The following is an 18738-nucleotide window of genomic DNA, read 5'->3' as shown; positions in this document are numbered from 1 at the left end:
TATAGCTATCCTTATCTCAACCAGCAATAACCCTTGTTTCTTCCTATTATTGCTTATACTCTCTCTTCAACAAAATTATAAATAAGGGCAAAATAGTTTCTGCTGGGTATTGAGGGGGTGGGGGGAGAGGGAGGGGGCGGAGTGGGTGGTAAGGGAGGGGGTGGGGGCAGGGGGGAGAAATGACCCAAGCCTTGAATGCACATATGAATAATAAAAGAAAAAAAAAGAATTATTTGCCTGGACTGGCTTCAAACCTTGTTCCTCCTGATCTCTGCCTCCTGAGTAGTTAGGATTACAGGTGTGAGCCACCAGCGCACAGCCACATTCCCAGCCCTTGTTCTTAGCACTTACATGCACTATTTCAAGACATCTGCTCAAATGCTGTATGAGGTAGGTGTTTATTTATAGATGAGGAGGCTTTCAGAGAAGGTGAATAATTCCCATGGAGCTAGTACTCAAATCTGCTTACTTTGAAGAAGTTGTCTAAAGTCTTTGACTTTCCAGGTAGTAAACAATATAAAAACTAGAATCATGATCTATCTAACTGCCAAGTTCATTTCCCCACAAAACACCCTAAGGCCACCTTGGTTCAGACCTGAACTCTTTTAGCTGACTTAAAAGAGATAATGGGACAGTCACTAAAAAACCTGGCAAGCCCACTCAGTGATCCCAAGCATATCAGGGGGTCCTGCACATTCTCCACAGAACCAAAATGCCCTTGTTCACAGTGAACAAGGTCCTGTACTCCCACACAAACAAGACAGGACAAAGACCTGACAGAACTAAGCACTAGCAGCACACCATGGGTTATAGGAACAAAGTGCATCTCACAAGAAAGCAAACCACACCACATCACACCAAAGCCTGGTGTTCTCAGCTGTGTTAGTCAGAGCAAACAGGACAATCTCCATGAGTTTTTGTACCAGGCCAGGAAGTACCCAATGTGGGGATGCTCCAAAATCACCTCAAGAGGCCAGAATACAGCCTGACCTTTCCCTCCAACTGTCCCCAGTCCTGACACCTTAATCCACGTCCCCTCCATTCCCTTCTGAGCCATCTTTTTGTTCCCAAGGCAAGCAAATGGGACTCACAGGGACCCACTTGGTCTCAGCTGGTGAACCAGTGGGGAGAGGTCCAGCCCACCCTGCCAAGCGAGAAGCCAAGGCATCCCCAGTATCATGCTGCAGGCCTACCTGACTCACACCACTCTGAGCAGCCTTCCTCTCAGCCTCTCCACCTCTGTGCAGCTCTGCAGGCCCAGCCTCCTGTCCTAGGAAAGGGCTTCCCAGAGGCTTGCTGGGCCGACTCTCCTCAGGGGTGTGGAGCTCTGAGAGTCTCTGCTCAGTACTCAGGCACCTGACCACGTCTGAAGGTTTCAAGCAGCTCTTCTTAGAGATCTTGGGTCCACCAGGGTACCTCTCACCTGCCTCACTCTCTGTTTTCCTCTCGTACTGTCCATTCGCTTCTCGCCAGGACTGCCTCTTGCTCTGGCTGCTAAAGGCATCACTAAGCTCTGAGATGACCCTATCAGAGCTCTCAAGCAGCGGCTGGGAGAAGCTGTCTTGGCGGATGTGGATCCCACCATCTCCATTGATGTGAAGCGGGGCCTGGGCACTGGGTGCCAGGGAGTAGGCTTTTTGGGGTGGAGGCAGGGCCAGTGGAGAAGCCACTGGGCGGTGGGTAGAGTGATCTGACCAACTTGAATAGGGGATGGTAAGGGGCAGAGAAGGACTGGCCCTTGCTGACAAGGCAAAGCGGTCCGTGTCATAGACAGAAGCCTCAGGCAGAGGAGGCAATGGTGGGGTCAGGGCCAGAGACCGTCTGCTTGGGACCCCTACAGTCAGCGAGATCCACTCAGAGGTGATGGCGTGCATCTCAGGGGACAGAGCTCGGCGGGGGTGGGGCACAGATGAGGGGGCTGGCATGATGAGCTTGCTGTGACTGGGACACTTAAAAAGAAAGGAGAGAGAAGAAAACAAAAGAAAGAAGCAAAGGTACAAGTGTCAGCATAAAGAAGAAAGAAGAGAATAACCACAAGGGGCATAAAGAGGAATGAAGTGGAGAGGATAAGCAAGACACTCTGGTGTCCAAAAAAGGAAATCCTCTGGAGAGATCTGAGAGAAACTGGGATGTGGGTGAGTGTGTGCATGAGTGTGTAGGCAGGATGGGACAGGATGGGACAAGGAAAGGCAGGTGGCATGGAGATGGGAGAAACTCCCACTAGTTAGTTTCACATGATACCGGTCTGCTCTGCAGGATCAAATTTCAAAAGGACACAGGGGAAGTGTCCCACCCCAGCCCACCCAACCATCTCTGTAGCAAGAGCACTGACCCAGAACTATGGAGAAAGGTGACCTATTACTGTTCTGGCCCTCCCTTCAGCTCTTATTCTCTAGGGGCTCAGCAGAGTCTTTCTCAGAGAGAGACGAGTAGTGTGGTCATTTTGTTTTAAAATCACTCTCGTCTACAGTCAAGCGAAAAACTTCATTGAGTTTCTCACATTCTTATAAGGCAGAACGCCCCATTCCAACCTCACACCTTCCCTGTGAGATGGCAGGATGTGGATCTCACTGTGTAGGGAGCTCATCCAATGCTTTATGCCAAGAACCCTCACTGGGGTCAGTAGATGGGAGAGAAGGAAATGATTAGAGGATAAGAGAAAGAAGCACCATCTCAGTGTCACCTTGGTGACCAGGCCCTCTGGTCATTCTCTCTACAACTTATACATTGACATGATCACTTTATTCCACAGGATGTCACCCCACCATGCCTGAAGTCTGGTTTTTTCCTTGGCTTTCAGTAAGTGGGTATGGGTTTGGAACAACATTTTTAAGCAAGTTTTATTCATATTTAATGTTCAGAAAAGCAAACATCTATGGCTATAAACCTATTTCCTTTCAGCCCAGTGTAAACCTACTGATAACCTAATTACAGTGAATGCTTGTAAAAGTACTTTGAATCTGGTCTACAAGTCTGAAGATGAGAACATGACATTCTCTTTCAACTTTTGACTTCTGCAAGCCAATGGGACAGACAAGATTGCCAAGAGAACCATCCTGGGCCAGGAGATTTATGATACTGAGGTGGTTTCAACACCAGCTTCACCCAGGATGGACCAACTGATAAAAGCTCTTGTTTTTTGTTTCCTACTCACCTTAATCCCACAGCAATTACCTTAAGATCTTCCTCTATTTATGTGTATGAAAATAAACTTCAGTATCCAGTCTGCCTTGCTGCAGACAGTTCTTAATTACAGTGCTCAAGAACCACCCCAGAAGGGCTGTATGCCATTGCCACTGTTGAGCCTAAGAACTAATGAGCTGAGTATAAAAACCAGTGATGAGAATACCTGTGGGCTTGCAGTGGCACTGCGACTTGGGGAGGAGGAGTAAGGTAGATCAATGTAATCCACAGGGTTTTTCACCAGTGGCCGCTTGAGCACATCCACATAGGTAATGGGGAAGATGCCTTGTCGGGACGTCCCTGGAATTCTCCCCTCATACCAGTTCTCATCCACTTGCCGAAGTAGTGTGATTCTCTCACCCTGAAAGACACAGCCAGACAAAGGTCCTTGTCCCACCATATCTTGGCAGATCTGAGACCCCTGCCTGCACCGCCCCCACCATTTGTGATATTTCTATGTTTAAGAGAAGCCTTCCCTGCTGGCCTTGAATGGAGTTAACATGGGCTCAGGATGCTAACAGCAGTAGAGCTCCCTAAATACTATAAAGTTAAGCTTGGTCTTCAAGGATTTCAGTGAAAAGGAGATCAGAATCATGCCCTCAAGAGGGAAGGCAGATGGAGTGTTTTGGGCTCATTCAAAGCAAAATAGTCAAATATCCAATCTTCATCTTCATCTATAAGACAAAAACTTTGGAATATTATATTTTCTTCCTTTTTATACCTTTATGTTTTCATGGGTTATCACAGAAAAATTAGAATACAAATATGTAGAATATTTCACCTATTATACCATCACTGGGGGGATAGTCACTATTAATATTTTACCAAATGAACTTTCCAGATTTAACTCTATGCATGTGAACTAGACTTGCCCATATTTTTTCCTATGAAAATTGAGTATATACTGTATTTTGTTTTTGCTACTTCCTTTTTTTTTTAAATTAAGAAACATAGTTCTATATTAAAATTTTTTCTTAATGTTTTCAGACAGGGTCTTATTACATAGCCCAGGTTGGTCCTGAACTTGTGGTCCTCCTGCCTCTGCCTCCAGAGTGCTGCAATTATAGGCATGCAACCCCACAGCCAGCATAACTGTACATTTTAATGGTGTTGCACATCTTAATGGACTGCTGAAGGGTATTCTATTGTCTATACACATTACTTACTCATCTCTTGCTGTTGGGCAATTAGGTTGCATTCAGAATTTCTACTGTACATAAGATGGCTGGCTCATTTTTTACCAGGACATATGCTGACTTCTCTCAGTCCCCAATAAAATCAATAATTTTAACGACTTTAGAAAGCCAGAGAATTTTGACATGTAGAGCATTTGAATCCCTGGGAAGCATTCCTTTGCAGCGTGTGACTGTGTTCACAATAAGCATGCTGAGCTCCTTAATGCAATAATGGTGATAATAATACTGGCGTCTCCTGAGTACCAACCAGATGCCAAATGTCATGCTGGAGGTTTCACATATGTTATTTAATTTAAGCCTCTTTAAATGATCATAGGAAAGAGCCATTTATCTTCATTTTTTAAAATATGAGGTAATGGGGCTCAGACAAAGTATTAAACTCCCCACAAGCTGCACAGTTGATAACATGTGGCTTTTGGCTGCAAAGCTTTTCAAACTCCTCTTGGTACCACTAAACTTGTTTTTCTCCCTCAGCCTATCAATATATTGTACACCCAAACCCAGTCACTGACGCAATGCTCATCACTGCATTAGGTGCTCACTAAATGTTGGTTCAAAACAGTATATACAAGATGTCTAAGACTCAACAAATACTTCCTTTAATCAGTGAACTCAATGTGATTAAACTCTGACTACTCTAAATCTTATTAAAAAAAAAAAAAAGACCTAACCTTAGAAAAGTCTCCAAATCCCCTTTCTGCAATTTTTGAAAAGCAGATATACCTTCAAAATGTACAGACTGGCCTTCTATAGCAACGCTACATTCCCCTAAGATAACGGCACCATCCAAGAGCCCCAAAGCATAAAACAAGAAAGGCAGCTTACCTTTCTGAAAGACATTTCTACTTGTGTATCACCATTAAAGTTAAACTTAGCAATGGCTTCTCCATATTCCAAAACCTGCACGGGTGCCAACTTTTTAGGCTGAGCCTTCTCAGCAGGAGGAAGAAGCTGAGAAAAGAAATGAGGCAAAAGAGAAGAAAGAAAGGTAACGAGAGGAATAGAAGGAAACAAAACACAAATACTTGGTAAACAAAGGGTGCTTTGGGCATGACTGGGTTTTTACTCAGAAAGACAGGGACTGCAGTACCTCGATGTAGGTGCGTGGGAAGATTCCCACTCGGCCATGGTGTTCGCCTTCGTACCAGTTCTGATCAATCTGCTTATAAATGTAAACAATGTCTCCCTTCTGCAGAGGAAGCTCCCTGTTGACAGAGGGTCACTGCATTTTAGCAAATGTTTCAGTATGTACAAGATTAAGACACTTGAGTTTGTTATCAGAAGAAGACTTCAAGTGGAGTCAAAGGGGACAGATTAGAGAAGGGGGAGCTCCATATTTGGAAGTGAGAACCCACTCTTCAGGAAATTACATCACTGTGGGCATTTGTACAGTATTTTGAGGGATGGGTGTTTACATTCAAACTGACTAGTACTGGAAAGTGCTCAGAGATCCAATTAGTTGGTGTGGTTTTCTAGATACATTTTTTTGTGAATGCTGTCTTAATGTTCTGAATATTGACATACCACATAGTGATACACCCACCAGTCTTGACTGATATTTACTCAATATTGAAAAATATCTCCTTCTGGGTACCTTCACTGCCCTATGCTGCAGCAAGGCATGCCTACTACATTGCTCTAAATCACAGAATTATCTGTGACATACAGACATCTTTCTATCATTCCATCTATTCAGCTACCTGTCTACCCACTCATTTCACCATCCGTCTATCACCATACAGTAGAAAAGCTCTAAGATTAGGCAGATCTGTGTTCATATTCAGTTCTACCAAAGCTCTGTGGCTCTGGACAAGATACTTGATCTCTCTGAGACACCATTCTTTATCTGATCATAGTGACTAACTCAAGGTTGGAAAACACTGCAAATGAAATGCCTAGTATAGAGCCTGCTCTGTAGTCAATACTTGAATGTTCATTCCCTTTATTTTCAATGTGGAAGGAAAAGAGATCTTGGAAAGAAAGGTAGATTTTCATGCATTTTCCCTACTCTTCCATACCCATTCCTTGGTTTGCCTCAATAATGATGATGCTAACATCTAACCAGGACTCCTTTGAAAAAACAATGAACAAAAGACAAAGTATAAATACAATGAAAACTTCAGAGAGCAAAAATTATAACATGAAATATTTTTTAATTAAAAAAGTATCTTAGATCTTTTTCATTTGCTTCAAACAAACAGCATGGGAAGAAAGGTCTCTGACTGTAATTTGGAAAGGGTGTGCCTGTTTTATAGTGTGCCAGGAAGTCCAACAGTATGTGAGAGATGCTGGCTAAACAACAGGGCACATCTGGAAAACTTTACACAAAATTGGCTCTGTGCTGAATAAAAGCACAAGGCAGCCTCTGTGGATCTTGCATTGGGAGATAGGATTCTAAACCTAAAGAGGCCTATGAAGAAGATCTGGGATATCTGTCTGTCTAAGAAGGATGTCTCCAGTCACATTTTTGCCATAGTCCTTTCTGGGGTACTCTGAATCCCCCTGCTTTTTAACCCCAACTCTAGGCACAAAGATGAGCAAGACCCTCAGCATCTCTGCTGCTACTGAGGATATATAGGTATCTAACTCAGCTATCCTGATTATCTTACAGCATGGAAGATGGCAGGAGCTGAACAGCCCCACTGTTAAGCAAAGGAGGAAGACAGTTCTTATGAGAGAGACAAACATGGAGAGGTCTATACTTGTGGCCAATGGAGATACATGAGGAGGCATCCTTCCAGTACTGTAGACCACACTCCCAGTTCCCAAAGCACCATGTAAACAGGTCTGGTAGTAACAACTGGGAAAGAGAAGCACAATATACTTCAGATATTTTCTGAAATGTCACTGTGGACATGAGCTCAGCAGAGGCTCTGAGAGTCCTGGGGGAATGAAAACTGGTTGACTTTGTTGAACCAAGTCCCCACAGCACATTTTTTAAAAAGTTAACTCACTAAGGGAAGAGGTAGAACCACATGACTCAAGGCTTTAAATTGAGATTCTCTATGGATCTGGCATTTACTCTTTTCACTAACTTTCATTGGCTTTGTTGTGGAGGCAGCATGCTATGATGAAAACACTGAGTCAGGTGGAAGGAACCCGCTCTCTAGTATTAGCAATGTTGATAAATGGTGACAATTTCCATGGATCTCATTTTTGTACCTTCTCATCTCTTAATATGACAGGGTTGCAGAGAAGAAAATTTCGTTTTAAACTTTTTTTTTTATGAAATCTAGGGAAATGTAGTATCATTGCACCATTCAGTGATTCATACATGGGCCTTTCTCAATTGAAAGAAAAAAAGAAAAAGGTCATCTACATGATTAAACTACAAATTAATTTATATACTGTGTTATTCTCTCTCTGGCTAAAAAATAAGATAATATACCTTGAGTGCCAACTGCAGCTACACTGTGCAAAATATTTTATAGGTATTACCCTGGTTCCTTGCAAGAGGGGCATTTTTTTTTAAAGCATCTTGCAGATGATAAAAATTGAGAGTGGGAGAGATCAATGATTACAGTCTCAGAGAGAAAAGTGGCATAGTCAGGATTTGACCTCAAGACTCCCTGAGTCTAAAGCCCATAATCTTTGCAATATATCACACAGCCACTTCTAACAGAAGCCATCTCTTAGTTGAAAAGTTAAAGGACTGGAGTAATACAAATAAGCCTAACTATATCAGATTCATGTCTAGGTTCTGGAAACAGTGGCCTGGTCATTCATTTTGTGTTAGAGGATACGGAAGCAACAGTTGAGTAGCTTCCACACAGTGTTTCCTGTCATTCATGGATAGGAGTTCTCTCTCTTATCATCAGACATGGGCCCTCCTGTCAGGAGGACAATGGCTGTTGGCCATGGTATTTTCAGCTGCCCCCGAAAACTCAGTCCATTTTAATCCATATTTAGATATAAAGCTATCAGGTTCCTTTTAGAATCCAGTTGTTGGTAGCATTTCCCAAATTGTGTTTCATGGAAAACAGAAAGGTCTCTTGATCACCTACCTAAATTAGAAAATACTGGGCTAAAAAAGCTAATCAGATTTCTTCTTTGAAAGATTCCTACAGCTGTGAATATGCTAATAGCAAAGTATCTCTTCCAGAGAGGGAACAGGATCTAAATACAGTATGCAGTGGGCTCCCTAACTCATTTCTACAACAGGTTATTCTTTTTGAGAAAAATCTTACACAGTGAGGACTCTGAGCAATTCACTTAGAAACATGCTAGTCCCCTGTGGGTTCCCATAGGCCTTTATTCTTTTGAGATGATGTTGTAAAACTGGTAATGTTATATCCCTACAGACTGGTTCCAGTTCCTTCCTTAGGAGGAGTGGATCAGATCAAGTCACCACTTAATCAAGCAAACTGAGTCATAGGGAGCACGGTGCATGAGTTCAGTTTCTGGTGCCTGGTTGTCTGAGTTTGAATCCCAAATATCACTTACCAGTAAGAACAGGTTTCTGCACCTCACAAGCCCTTGGTTTCCTCATTTGTTCAGTGGGGGAGTGATTCACTCCATAGGTTCAGTCCTTATTCATGAGGGCTGAATGAGTTAATATATACAAACTTTAAATGATGCCGGCTATGTAAACTACTATTTTTTGGTTTTTTAAAGTCACTTATTTCTCCAACTCTCTTCTATAAGCAAACTTCTGTGCTTCAAACAGGCAGCAAAGACAACAAATGAATATGACTGGAGGGACTTACTTTAGTGTCTGAGCTTTAAAGTCAAATTTGGCTCTGGCAGGCCTCATCTAAACACAAGAAACAATGAGTTAATATCATCATTCATGTACAGTAAAAAGGTCATATTTTTATGAGTTTCTAGAAAGCAAAGCAGAAAAAAAATCATTCTATCCAGCTTATTCTGGTATAGAAATCTAAGAATTCCAGCATATGACCTTTACAGAACCCCTAGATGGATGTTCAGTTACCTTTGTCATACAGGAGAATTCCCCTAAAGAGGGCCAGATTTAGGGAAAAGATGGCTTGAAAAGTCTCAAAGCTGAAGTACTGATTCACCAAAACATGGTTATTGTCAGCCAGAAGTCCTACGACATTCCTTATCCACTCACTTCTTAGGGGACATCTATTTGCCTGACTTAAATTATGATCTGCAAGTAGATGAAAATGATTCACCTCTTGTGTCATCTTCTACTGCATGTGTTTCTTATGGTTTATGAGATCACACAGAAAGCAATGCAGAGCAAATCCTGAGCTCCTCCATGTGCTGAGTCTTCCATGTGCTGGGGCAGCACTCTCCTCCCCAACACCCACGCCTGAAGTCAGCCTCAGCCCGTAACACTTTCTCAAGTTTGTTACTAAGTGCCCTCTGTCTACAACCTTATTGCTTGGGTCTGACCTCTGGTTCTAACAGGCACAAAGCCTCCTTTGACTTCACCTTGTCCTCACTCTAATCTGCTGTCACCCAGCAGCACAAATAACATTCCTCAAGTTCTCCCTCACATCACTTCCTTGCTTTGATGTTGGCTACAGTTCTCAGCTGTCCTTCACATCAAATCTCTATTCCCAACACAAGGGGAAACCTTTGGGTCATTTCTCCCATTGCTGACCTAACTGACCCTTTACTTCTATTTCCTTCTTCTTACTCCAGTCAGGCACATTTACATGCTATACCTCTGCTAAATCCTCTTCTCTGTCTGGAAATTCTTCAGTTTCAGTTTTAGCAAGAAGTTTACCTTTATCATTTCATTTATTTTCATATCTTTCTTCCTCACCTTTAAAGGTAGTTATTTTAACCATTTTAAAGGAAGATGGGGGTAGCAAACATGTGAACAAGCTATTTCTGGCTGCCAGAGCAGCTCCAACCTCTTCAACTACTGTGACCTTCTGGTCTAGGGAAACAATGAGACAAAAATGAAATTACATGTCCTCTTCCACATAAGAAGGCATGCACAAAGTGGAAGGAAACAAATGGAACATTCTAGGAGAGAAAAAGATGATATTTAAAAGTCATCAAGCTTGGTTTTAGATTTTAATCCTTCAGTGACATGCCCCATATTTCTAAGCTCCTCAACCTAAGGTTTATAACCTGTTTTGTTTTGGGTTTTTTTGTGGTACTGGGGTTTGAACTGAGGGCTTTATAGTTGCTAGGCAGGCACTCTACCACTTAAGCCATTCTGCCAGTCCCCCTCAACCTAAGGTTTTTTTACAGGGTCTTCTTAGGAATCATGAACTCTCCACAGAAATTTTTCTTTTGTTTTTGAGACAGGGTCTTGCTATGTAGCCCAGCCTGACCTAGAACTCACAATCTTCCTACCTCAGCCTCCTGAGTGTTAGGATTACAGACATGTACCAACATGCCCAGCTCTCCAAGTTTTTTTTCTTTTTTTTACATTTCACGTAGATGTTTCTGTCTATCTATCCATTTACATATTTGGGGCCAACTGAATGACCACGTTATAATCAAGTTAATACCAATTTCAATGCCCGTATTTGTGTGTTTGTAATCAAACAGCATAATTTTACAGGTATAGGTGAATAAGACTAGACATACAATTAATAATAAATGAGAAGGTCACAAGAAAAGACCCAATGATCAAAATTGTAAGGACAAAAAAGTCACAGCACTCCCAGCAGAAAAAAGTGTGTGTGGGGAGAGGTAGTTCATTAATATTTTTAACTAAAACAGCATATATTCACACTATGAGAGTTCTATCAAAACAATATCACCTATCAATTAAATTAATATAATTTGCATAAGTATATAGCTTACTGATTGGCTTAGGTCAACAATGGGGGCTGGTAAGTTATTATTTTCCATTAAAAGAAAAATACATTACTCAAGGTTGGCAAACAATAATCCATTGAACTCTTAAGACTTATGTGAGTCATCAATGACTACAGAAAGCAGCAACAACTTCCTCTTAATCCTCCTATATCTCCCAGACCAAATTTGCCTTTGCCTACTGTGCTTCTCACTGCACTGTGTTACTTACTACAATATGGAGATAATATATGAAGGAGACTCTTTCACTACCAGCTCCCCAAAGACATGAACTGAGCCCTGTTTCTGCCTCCCACAGGGTCTTACACAGACTTAGTGGTCACCTAAATTCTACTGAGGGTGAAGAACATCCACACAACACAACCTGGCACTTGTTGGTCTCTACTTTGTCACATCTATCAGTCAACTTCTAAGGCAGTGATTCCCTAAATGTGACCCCTAAACTGGCACTATCAACATCATCTAGGAATTTACAAATTCTCAGGCCACACCCCAGACCAAGACATTGTAGATGGGGCTTAGACATCCATATTTTAACAAGCCTCCGGGGGGGTTCTGATGCACTGTCAAACTCGAGAACTGCTGCTGGAGAAGGGAGGTAGGACTCATTAGGGAGAGAAAGCCTGTCTCTATCCTTGACTACTGTAACCGAGCTGCATTTTCATTCATGTGTATCATTAGGGTGCCTTTGCCATGTTCCCATCTTCTCCTTCCTCACTTGCAGTAAGGTAAGCCTGTAAATGAGGATAAACTAGTGTCAGAGACTTCAGGTCAAGGCCATTTTGAGAAGGAGCTGAGGGCTGAGGGGCTGTCCTTCCCTTGCAGTTGATTGATACTTATTAACTTTGCTTCTTCCCTGTTACGTTTTCTCCACATTTTGAATCTCCTTCTGCTCCCCAGCTTTCCTTTTTTTTTTTTTTTTTTTTTTGAGATACTGAGGTATCTCAGTGAACTTAGGGCTTCACCTAGCTTTCCTTCTTTAAATCAAGTTCCCTCCTTTATTGCTTCTTCCCAGACACCTTGTGTTTCTTTAAAAGATAAGTGATAATAGTCAGTGATGCCTGTCACTCAAAAGATAGAAAAATTAATATTAATCTATTATATTAAAGGTTATAAAACTATTTATTGTGGGTGTCATTCTCCCTCCCCGTAGTCCTTGCATGCCATACCACAGGCCTGGACACTTTCCCAAGAAGACACCATCTCCAGCAGGGCTACCTCAGGGTTATAGGGCAAAGCATCCACTCTTACCCAAGGAGTAGCATTTAGTCAGCACAAGAATTCCAAAGTGCCAACCTTGGTGTTAGGACCTGGATAAAATTCCTTCAAACTTTTAAAAATGTCAAAATTAAGGGAACATATGAAATGCCTTTCAGAGAGCTCTTGAACAGTTCTTGGGTTTATCCTAACTGCAAAAGTCTTTGGGTGTCAAGATGTTTCAGTGAGGTGCTTCAGCACTACTGACCAAGGCACACAATCTGTCCACACATGAGTATTATTCTCTGATATTTCAACAGTAATATCACTCAATTTGGGGGCCCTTGTTAAAGTCATAAAGTACAACTAGCTAACTTTAGAAATGTTTCATTAACCATTTCTTTAAATAAGAATCTTGCAATTGTCCACACCACAACTAGCAATGCACATGGCCTAAGATACATGGCTTCTAAGCAGAATGCACAGGCAACACAGTATCATGATCAAATGCAGAATGGAGAAGACTGGACTCACAAAGGCAGCCGATGCTCTAAGCATGCATTAGGGGTGTGCGCCAGCCAATCCCAGTCCCACAGCCATACATGCTTAAACATACAGAGCACAGGACATAATGGGGCTCATGTTCATTCACCAGCCACAAAAGAGCCAAAGCAAGGCCAAGGGAAGCCAGAATGACAGATACTGTTTGGAGAACTAAATTGGCCTACAGAGTGCAATGCCAAAGGGAAGCAAATATTGCTTTGGGTCAAGCAGCAGTTTGAGGCGACCAAAACAGACCTCTGACCCAGATTTCCTTTTTGCAGTATCGTCTATATTGAGGAGGTCCCCAAAGCGCTCATTAGTGATAAACTGATGGTGCGTCGGGATAACGCCCGTGTGGCGTCGAGCTGCAATATCGGCCTCTTCTTGCTCACGCTTAAGTCGTCTCTGGTCCGCTAAAAGTTTCTGCCATGAAATTGCATAAAATGGGCAGTAAATCATCTGGTCCAGGGCAATGGAAAATGGCCAACAAAAGCAACTAAGGAAAGAGGTGTAGGGTAAACAGGGAAGAGATTGTAAGAGGCTTATGGCCACAGCTACTATGTTCCCATGGGAACCACCCTCCACACACTCTGCAAGAAGGAGAGAGTACTGCCTAGGAGAAACTTGGGGAAAGCTGGGATACAGTGAAGGATGATTTCATATGACCACACTGTCCCTGGCTCAATCCAAAGCCTCCTACCTCCTAGCAGCAAAGGCCAGGTGACTAAGGGAGCACAGCCAGGGCACTGCAAGCATGCTGGGCTGGCAGCTGGGGACCTTGCCATTCTTACCTCCTTTAGGCAGTGATATGTTCCCATGTCATAGTCCCAAAGCAGGGTTAGCACTGCCACTTTCTCCGACCCACATCAGGCCTATCAAGTCTGCCATGGGACTTTACTGACTGGTAACTAGGTCATTTTTGTGTTTGCTCTGTCTGTTACTGTACCACATTCTCCACAAAGTGCAGCTGCCCTTTTCAGAAAATGTGCAGCCCTTTTCAATAATTTCCCTGGGCAAAAGTTTCAGGAGGCCAGAGGATATGCACCAAAGGTTCTTTGTGTGACTGTCTTACAGAATTATTTCTTCATTAACTGAAATGAAGCTGGGTTTAAGGGAATGATGTAGAATATAAATACAGAAAACAAACTAAGAAAATGGTAGTGGGGTTTGAACTCAGGGTATCACACTGGCTGGGCAGGCGGTCTACCAGTTGAGTTATTCCACCAGCCTCTCTATTTCTATTTTAAAGACCTTTAAAAATAACCCAAGTTGCTTTTTACCAAATGCACTCACTGCCTATTGAAATGGTCCTATAGAACAAGATTTTAATGTGCCTCTTTATGCCACAGAATTCATGTTCCTTGTAGTAAAACATTAATTAGAACTTATGCTCAATAAAACATAAGACTTCTTCCAGCAGACAACTGTCTCACGTGACATCTAGCTCCAAAGGACATTGGGCCAATTTTTCTTGGGGGTCTACAAATAACAATTGATCAAATGCTATAGAATTCCCAGTGTTCAATAAATTGTAAGGATTAAATGACAAAAGACAAGGAAGGGCTTTGTGAAGCATAGTGTTATGGGAAGAGCCTTGGCTTCTCACTCTCCTGCCAGGTGGTCCTGGGTAAGCTACCACCTTGTGGTGATCCTTTCCTGAATAAAACAAGGCTGTTGATTTGATGACAGCCAATGACTCTTCCAGGATGGACATGTTCTCATTTTCTGAAATGCCATTATCATCAATGGTAACAATAAAGCACCTGCATAAGAAGATGCAGGCTGACACCCATTTGCTAGGCAGTGTGACTCCTTTCTGCAGCAGTTGGGACAGACTCAGGCTTGAGGCTGCTACAGTCCTTGCTCAAAACCCCTGGGGCTCCAAAGAGATTTAACATCACCAGTGCAAGTAGACATTGAATACAGCAAAGTTTCCAACCCAGCACTTAAATCTGACCTCAATAAATCTAGCAGGTCTGAGTTTAACCACAGAAGCCTAAATCCCTGGATAAAGACATCAACCATTTCAGAATCCATGAGCTGGTGTCAATCAGGAAGCAAGTTCTGTATGCAACTTTTAACGTATCATTTGCTAAACCAAATAAGTAAAATATGGTAAGGTTCTACCACAAAACCTTCCACATTGGGTACTAGGCTTTTATAATTAAAATGTTATTTCATCTTCTCATGGCAGCCCAAGTCTACATACATGAGAATCTTATATTTCAGTGACAGGAAATACTTTAATAAAGAGCTATGAAAATGAATCTGTTCTGTGTCCTCATGAACACTCATCGTTAGTTAGTTTTGGATTTGGTTATTAAAAATTATTCTGGACATCAAATACTTTTTGCTTCTTTCAATGGACAGGTATAGTGTCTTATTGAAAACTGTGCCTGGAGGATAAAGAGAGACATGGTCTTTTTTTTGTCTTTCATCTCACCATCTGGCAGCAATGACTATAATCATATCATTTTCCTCAAAGTCAGCATTACCTAAATCCTTAAGGAAACTCCACCTAAACTCTGGCACCACTCAAGAAAGAGCAATATAGAAAAAGGAGATGGAAGAGAGTTGTGAATACATGAATGCCCTCCCCCACTGCCAACAGTTCAAGGTAATTCTTCCATGTCTAAACTCATTACAAGAAAAGGGGCATTGAACTTGTCTAATCTATGGCATCTCTTTTCCTGGGAATGTGAAGCCTGGAACATATTTATTGTAATACTTTATCACTGCAGAAGTTATGATTTGTCCTGCTATGATAGTCCTGCTGATATTGAGGACTACCTCTTCCTGGATCCCTGAGAGAATGGGCTCTTTTCCAGACTCTGGCATTCATACCACATGCAGGTATTTCACTAGCTGCAAAAAATACCCATGTTCTGACATTCCTGGGTTCTCTGTGTTCTTATCATTTTATAAAATTTACCATCATTTTTTTTTTCACTTTCTTATTTTTCCTACTGCATCCTTCCTGACTTGAACTATGCTTTGGGCCAACAGAGGGGTGGGCAGTACTGGAGGAATATGCAGGTGTATTCCCTTAGAAAATATTAAGGGTGTGGGTTCAGAAGAGGGATGAAAGAGTGACTGCAGTTACCAGCTTCTGAGGCATGAAGGACAACATGGACCCTATTCTTCTGTACCTCTCTGCAGTGGTGCTGGCTGGACATGGACTTTACAGCCAAATGCCTATGAGGAAATCAGTCCTACTAAAAGAAGAGTGTGAAGCCTTTGTCCACAAAGGATCACTTGTGAAAACCCCAATCTTTGCTTCTAATCATTGGACCACATCCCTTCTCTCACAGGTATCTAGAATGTTTATTTTCTTCCTTCATACTTTTTTCTGCACAAGAGCTAAGAGATTTAAAAGATAGTTACCTCTTTATCATCATGACGTCTTCGAATAAATTCTTCTGTGGATTCCAAGTAATCAGCTGGTATAAAATGTCTTGGTGATTCTGAATCTTCAAAACAACAACATAGAATTAAAACAGGCAAAAACTTAGTGGGAAACCAGGTTGGGAAAAGATTTCAATTTTCCCTACTATAAATATCAAGCTTTTATAATTATTGATCAAAAATCCAAACACACCCCTCCCTCCGGCTTTTTAGATTTATTTGTGAACTAGTTTAATACAAAGACGACTAACCAGAAGGCAAAAAGAAGGGACAATCTTTAAGTGTCCCTAAAAGAGGCGTGCAGGCTTTTACAGGGACAGACCATACACTCACACACACAGGGCCACAGAGAGAGGCTGCCTCTCAAAAAACCACAGGTGGGCCAGGGATTGGTACAAACAGCAAAGGGTTTGAAATTCAAAAGAACACATTTCTCAGATGAGCTAAACGGCCAATTTTTCTTTCGAAACACTGTTTGGTGGTTAGTCTAAATGATATGGGGATTTGTTTTTAAAGAAGTGCAGCCACTACGAGCCATGATTAATTGCCAAGCAAAACAAACAGAAGCAAAAGACAAAGCAGAAAATGAGCACCAAGGGCACACAAGAGGAAGGGACAGAGCAGGCAAGGTGGAGACAGGGGAGGTGAGACTGGTCAAACACACAAAATGCCACCTCCACGGGACGGTGCCAATTCATTTTGTGGGTTGTTGTTTCGGTCGAGGCCATGGTCTGAGTACGGCACAGAGTTCCCATTATTAATGGCCCTTGGGCAGTCCTCCAGGACTGCAGGTCTCTCCTGAGGGGACTCTGAGCTGCAGCTAAGCCTGGCCATGGTGTGCCGGGAAGACAGACGGGTAGGGACCAAGGGCTTCCCCCCAAAGGGGGCTTGGTCCTGATCAGGTTGACTGGGGAAATCTGGCTTCTGGCCCTCCAGCAGGCCCGAGGAATAACCAGGGGAAGGCTGTCTGGGGTGGTGATGGAGGGGCTTTTTCAACCGAAAAGGGAGGGGGCTCATCAGGTAGATGTTCCTAAGGAAGCTGCTCTTGTCCCCCCTGGAATCTGGACGCCAGTCAGGCTGTCTGGAGGACTGCTGCTGCTCATGCTTCCGAATGGTGGTGAAGCGGGTGTATGAGGCGGGGCAGGTGCCCTTGCACTTGTTGAGGCGATGTTTGGGGAAGTCTCCATGAACACTGCCACTGCTGCCTTCTCTGCTATCATTGGAGACATTTGAACAGTGGTCTAGCTCATCTGAGCAGGTGGAGAGGGGTTCAGAAGGCACAAGGCCCCTAAAGCCCAAAGTGTGGTCTGCTATATTGCTGCATGTGGGAGAAGCATACACTCCTCCAGAGTTCATCCCGTCCATCTCCCTGGGACGGAGCTTGGTTGACTCAAGGAGGGACTCTGCTGAGCGGGCTGAGGTCAGGCCACTCCGAGATAGCACAGGTGTTGGGGACTTGCTCAGCCTGCCAGTCAGGTCCAGGGATGGCATGGACCGGGACCGCTGAATGAGCTGCTCAAAAGCAGTGATGCGGGAGGAAACCGTGTGCTTCGGGATGTGTTCTGAGCCCTCCTGGCTGGACCCCAGCTCGCCCCTGGCCAATGCCAGGCTGCTCCGTTCAAAGTGGGAGGCAAGATCGCGCACACTCGAGGAGGAGATAGATCCCAGGGAGAGACCAGCTCGGTTGATCTGGTGCATGTCCCGGTAGAACATGGTGAAGTGCAGCCCAGCCTTTTTGGAGAGAGGACAGGGTCTCCTGGCGCTGCTGCCATACTCCTGGAGGCTCATGGTGCTGCTTGACTTGCTATCATAATCCCTTCGGGAACGCATGAGCAGGTTCTCGATGCTCCCCCCAACCTGGAGGGAGTGGCCTCTCTTGGAATCATGCAAAGAAATACAAAGGTTCTCACAGCTTTGAGCCTTCTCAGAGGGCAACAGGACACTCTTCGGTTCCTGCAAAACAGTGCTGGGAGCAGAGAGCCTGGGTTTGAATTTAGAAGGAAGGATCTCTGAAATGCAGGCTTTTGCAGCCGACAGGGGCTTCTTGTGCTTACAACCTAATGCACTGCTAGAGTGAAACGTTCGGCTATGAACTGAAGATGAAGAAATCATGTGAGCATTCCCACCTTTACGATCCACTGGTAAGCATGCAGAATAAAATAAACAGACCCATTAGGTTAAAGCTGAAAGCTGCTTTAAAAAAAAAAAAAGGAGAGGTAACATGCTTATTTGTCATAAGGGCTTTTTAGAAATTTCCAGTTGATGTCCAGAAGCAAAATAATCTGTGCTGCAAAGCAGGTGCAAAGATGCAACGAAAGAAATGGCCACCCTGCCAGTTAGGAAAGGCTGAAGCTCAGCTAATTTCTAAGAAAAGGGAATTAGAACAAAAAGGAGAGAGATGTTTCAGGGAAGGCGAGGTGGGGTTCAGAGAGAGAAACCATTAATACCAGAAAGAAAAATGGCCGGC

At 43.1% G+C, this 18738-nt stretch overlaps 1 protein-coding gene across 50 annotated transcripts in view; it reads right to left on the bottom strand.

Moving 5' to 3' along the window:
* Sorbs1 (sorbin and SH3 domain containing 1) overlaps window positions 1-18738 on the bottom strand; it is a 234557-nt gene that overhangs the window by 20800 nt on the left and 195019 nt on the right. For 25 of the 50 annotated variants that reach the window (XM_074078660.1, XM_074078661.1, XM_074078664.1 and 22 more), the window contains 6 exons: window positions 16251-16336; window positions 13122-13289; window positions 9086-9132; window positions 5470-5584; window positions 5205-5330; window positions 3350-3544 (listed from right to left, as the gene is read on the bottom strand). In XM_074078660.1, coding sequence (XP_073934761.1) covers window positions 3350-3544; window positions 5205-5330; window positions 5470-5584; window positions 9086-9132; window positions 13122-13289; window positions 16251-16336 — 737 coding nt within the window. Of the gene's footprint in view, window positions 1-1193; window positions 1950-3349; window positions 3545-5204; window positions 5331-5469; window positions 5585-9085; window positions 9133-13121; window positions 13290-16250; window positions 16337-16945; window positions 18410-18738 lie in introns of all 50 variants that reach the window. The other 25 variants (XM_074078642.1, XM_074078643.1, XM_074078645.1 and 22 more) reach the window with 4 other exon arrangements.

Source organism: Castor canadensis, chromosome 7, assembly GCF_047511655.1.
Source record: "Castor canadensis chromosome 7, mCasCan1.hap1v2, whole genome shotgun sequence".
NCBI lineage: Eukaryota > Metazoa > Chordata > Mammalia > Rodentia > Castoridae > Castor > Castor canadensis.
This window is presented reverse-complemented; position numbering and strand designations above follow the sequence as displayed.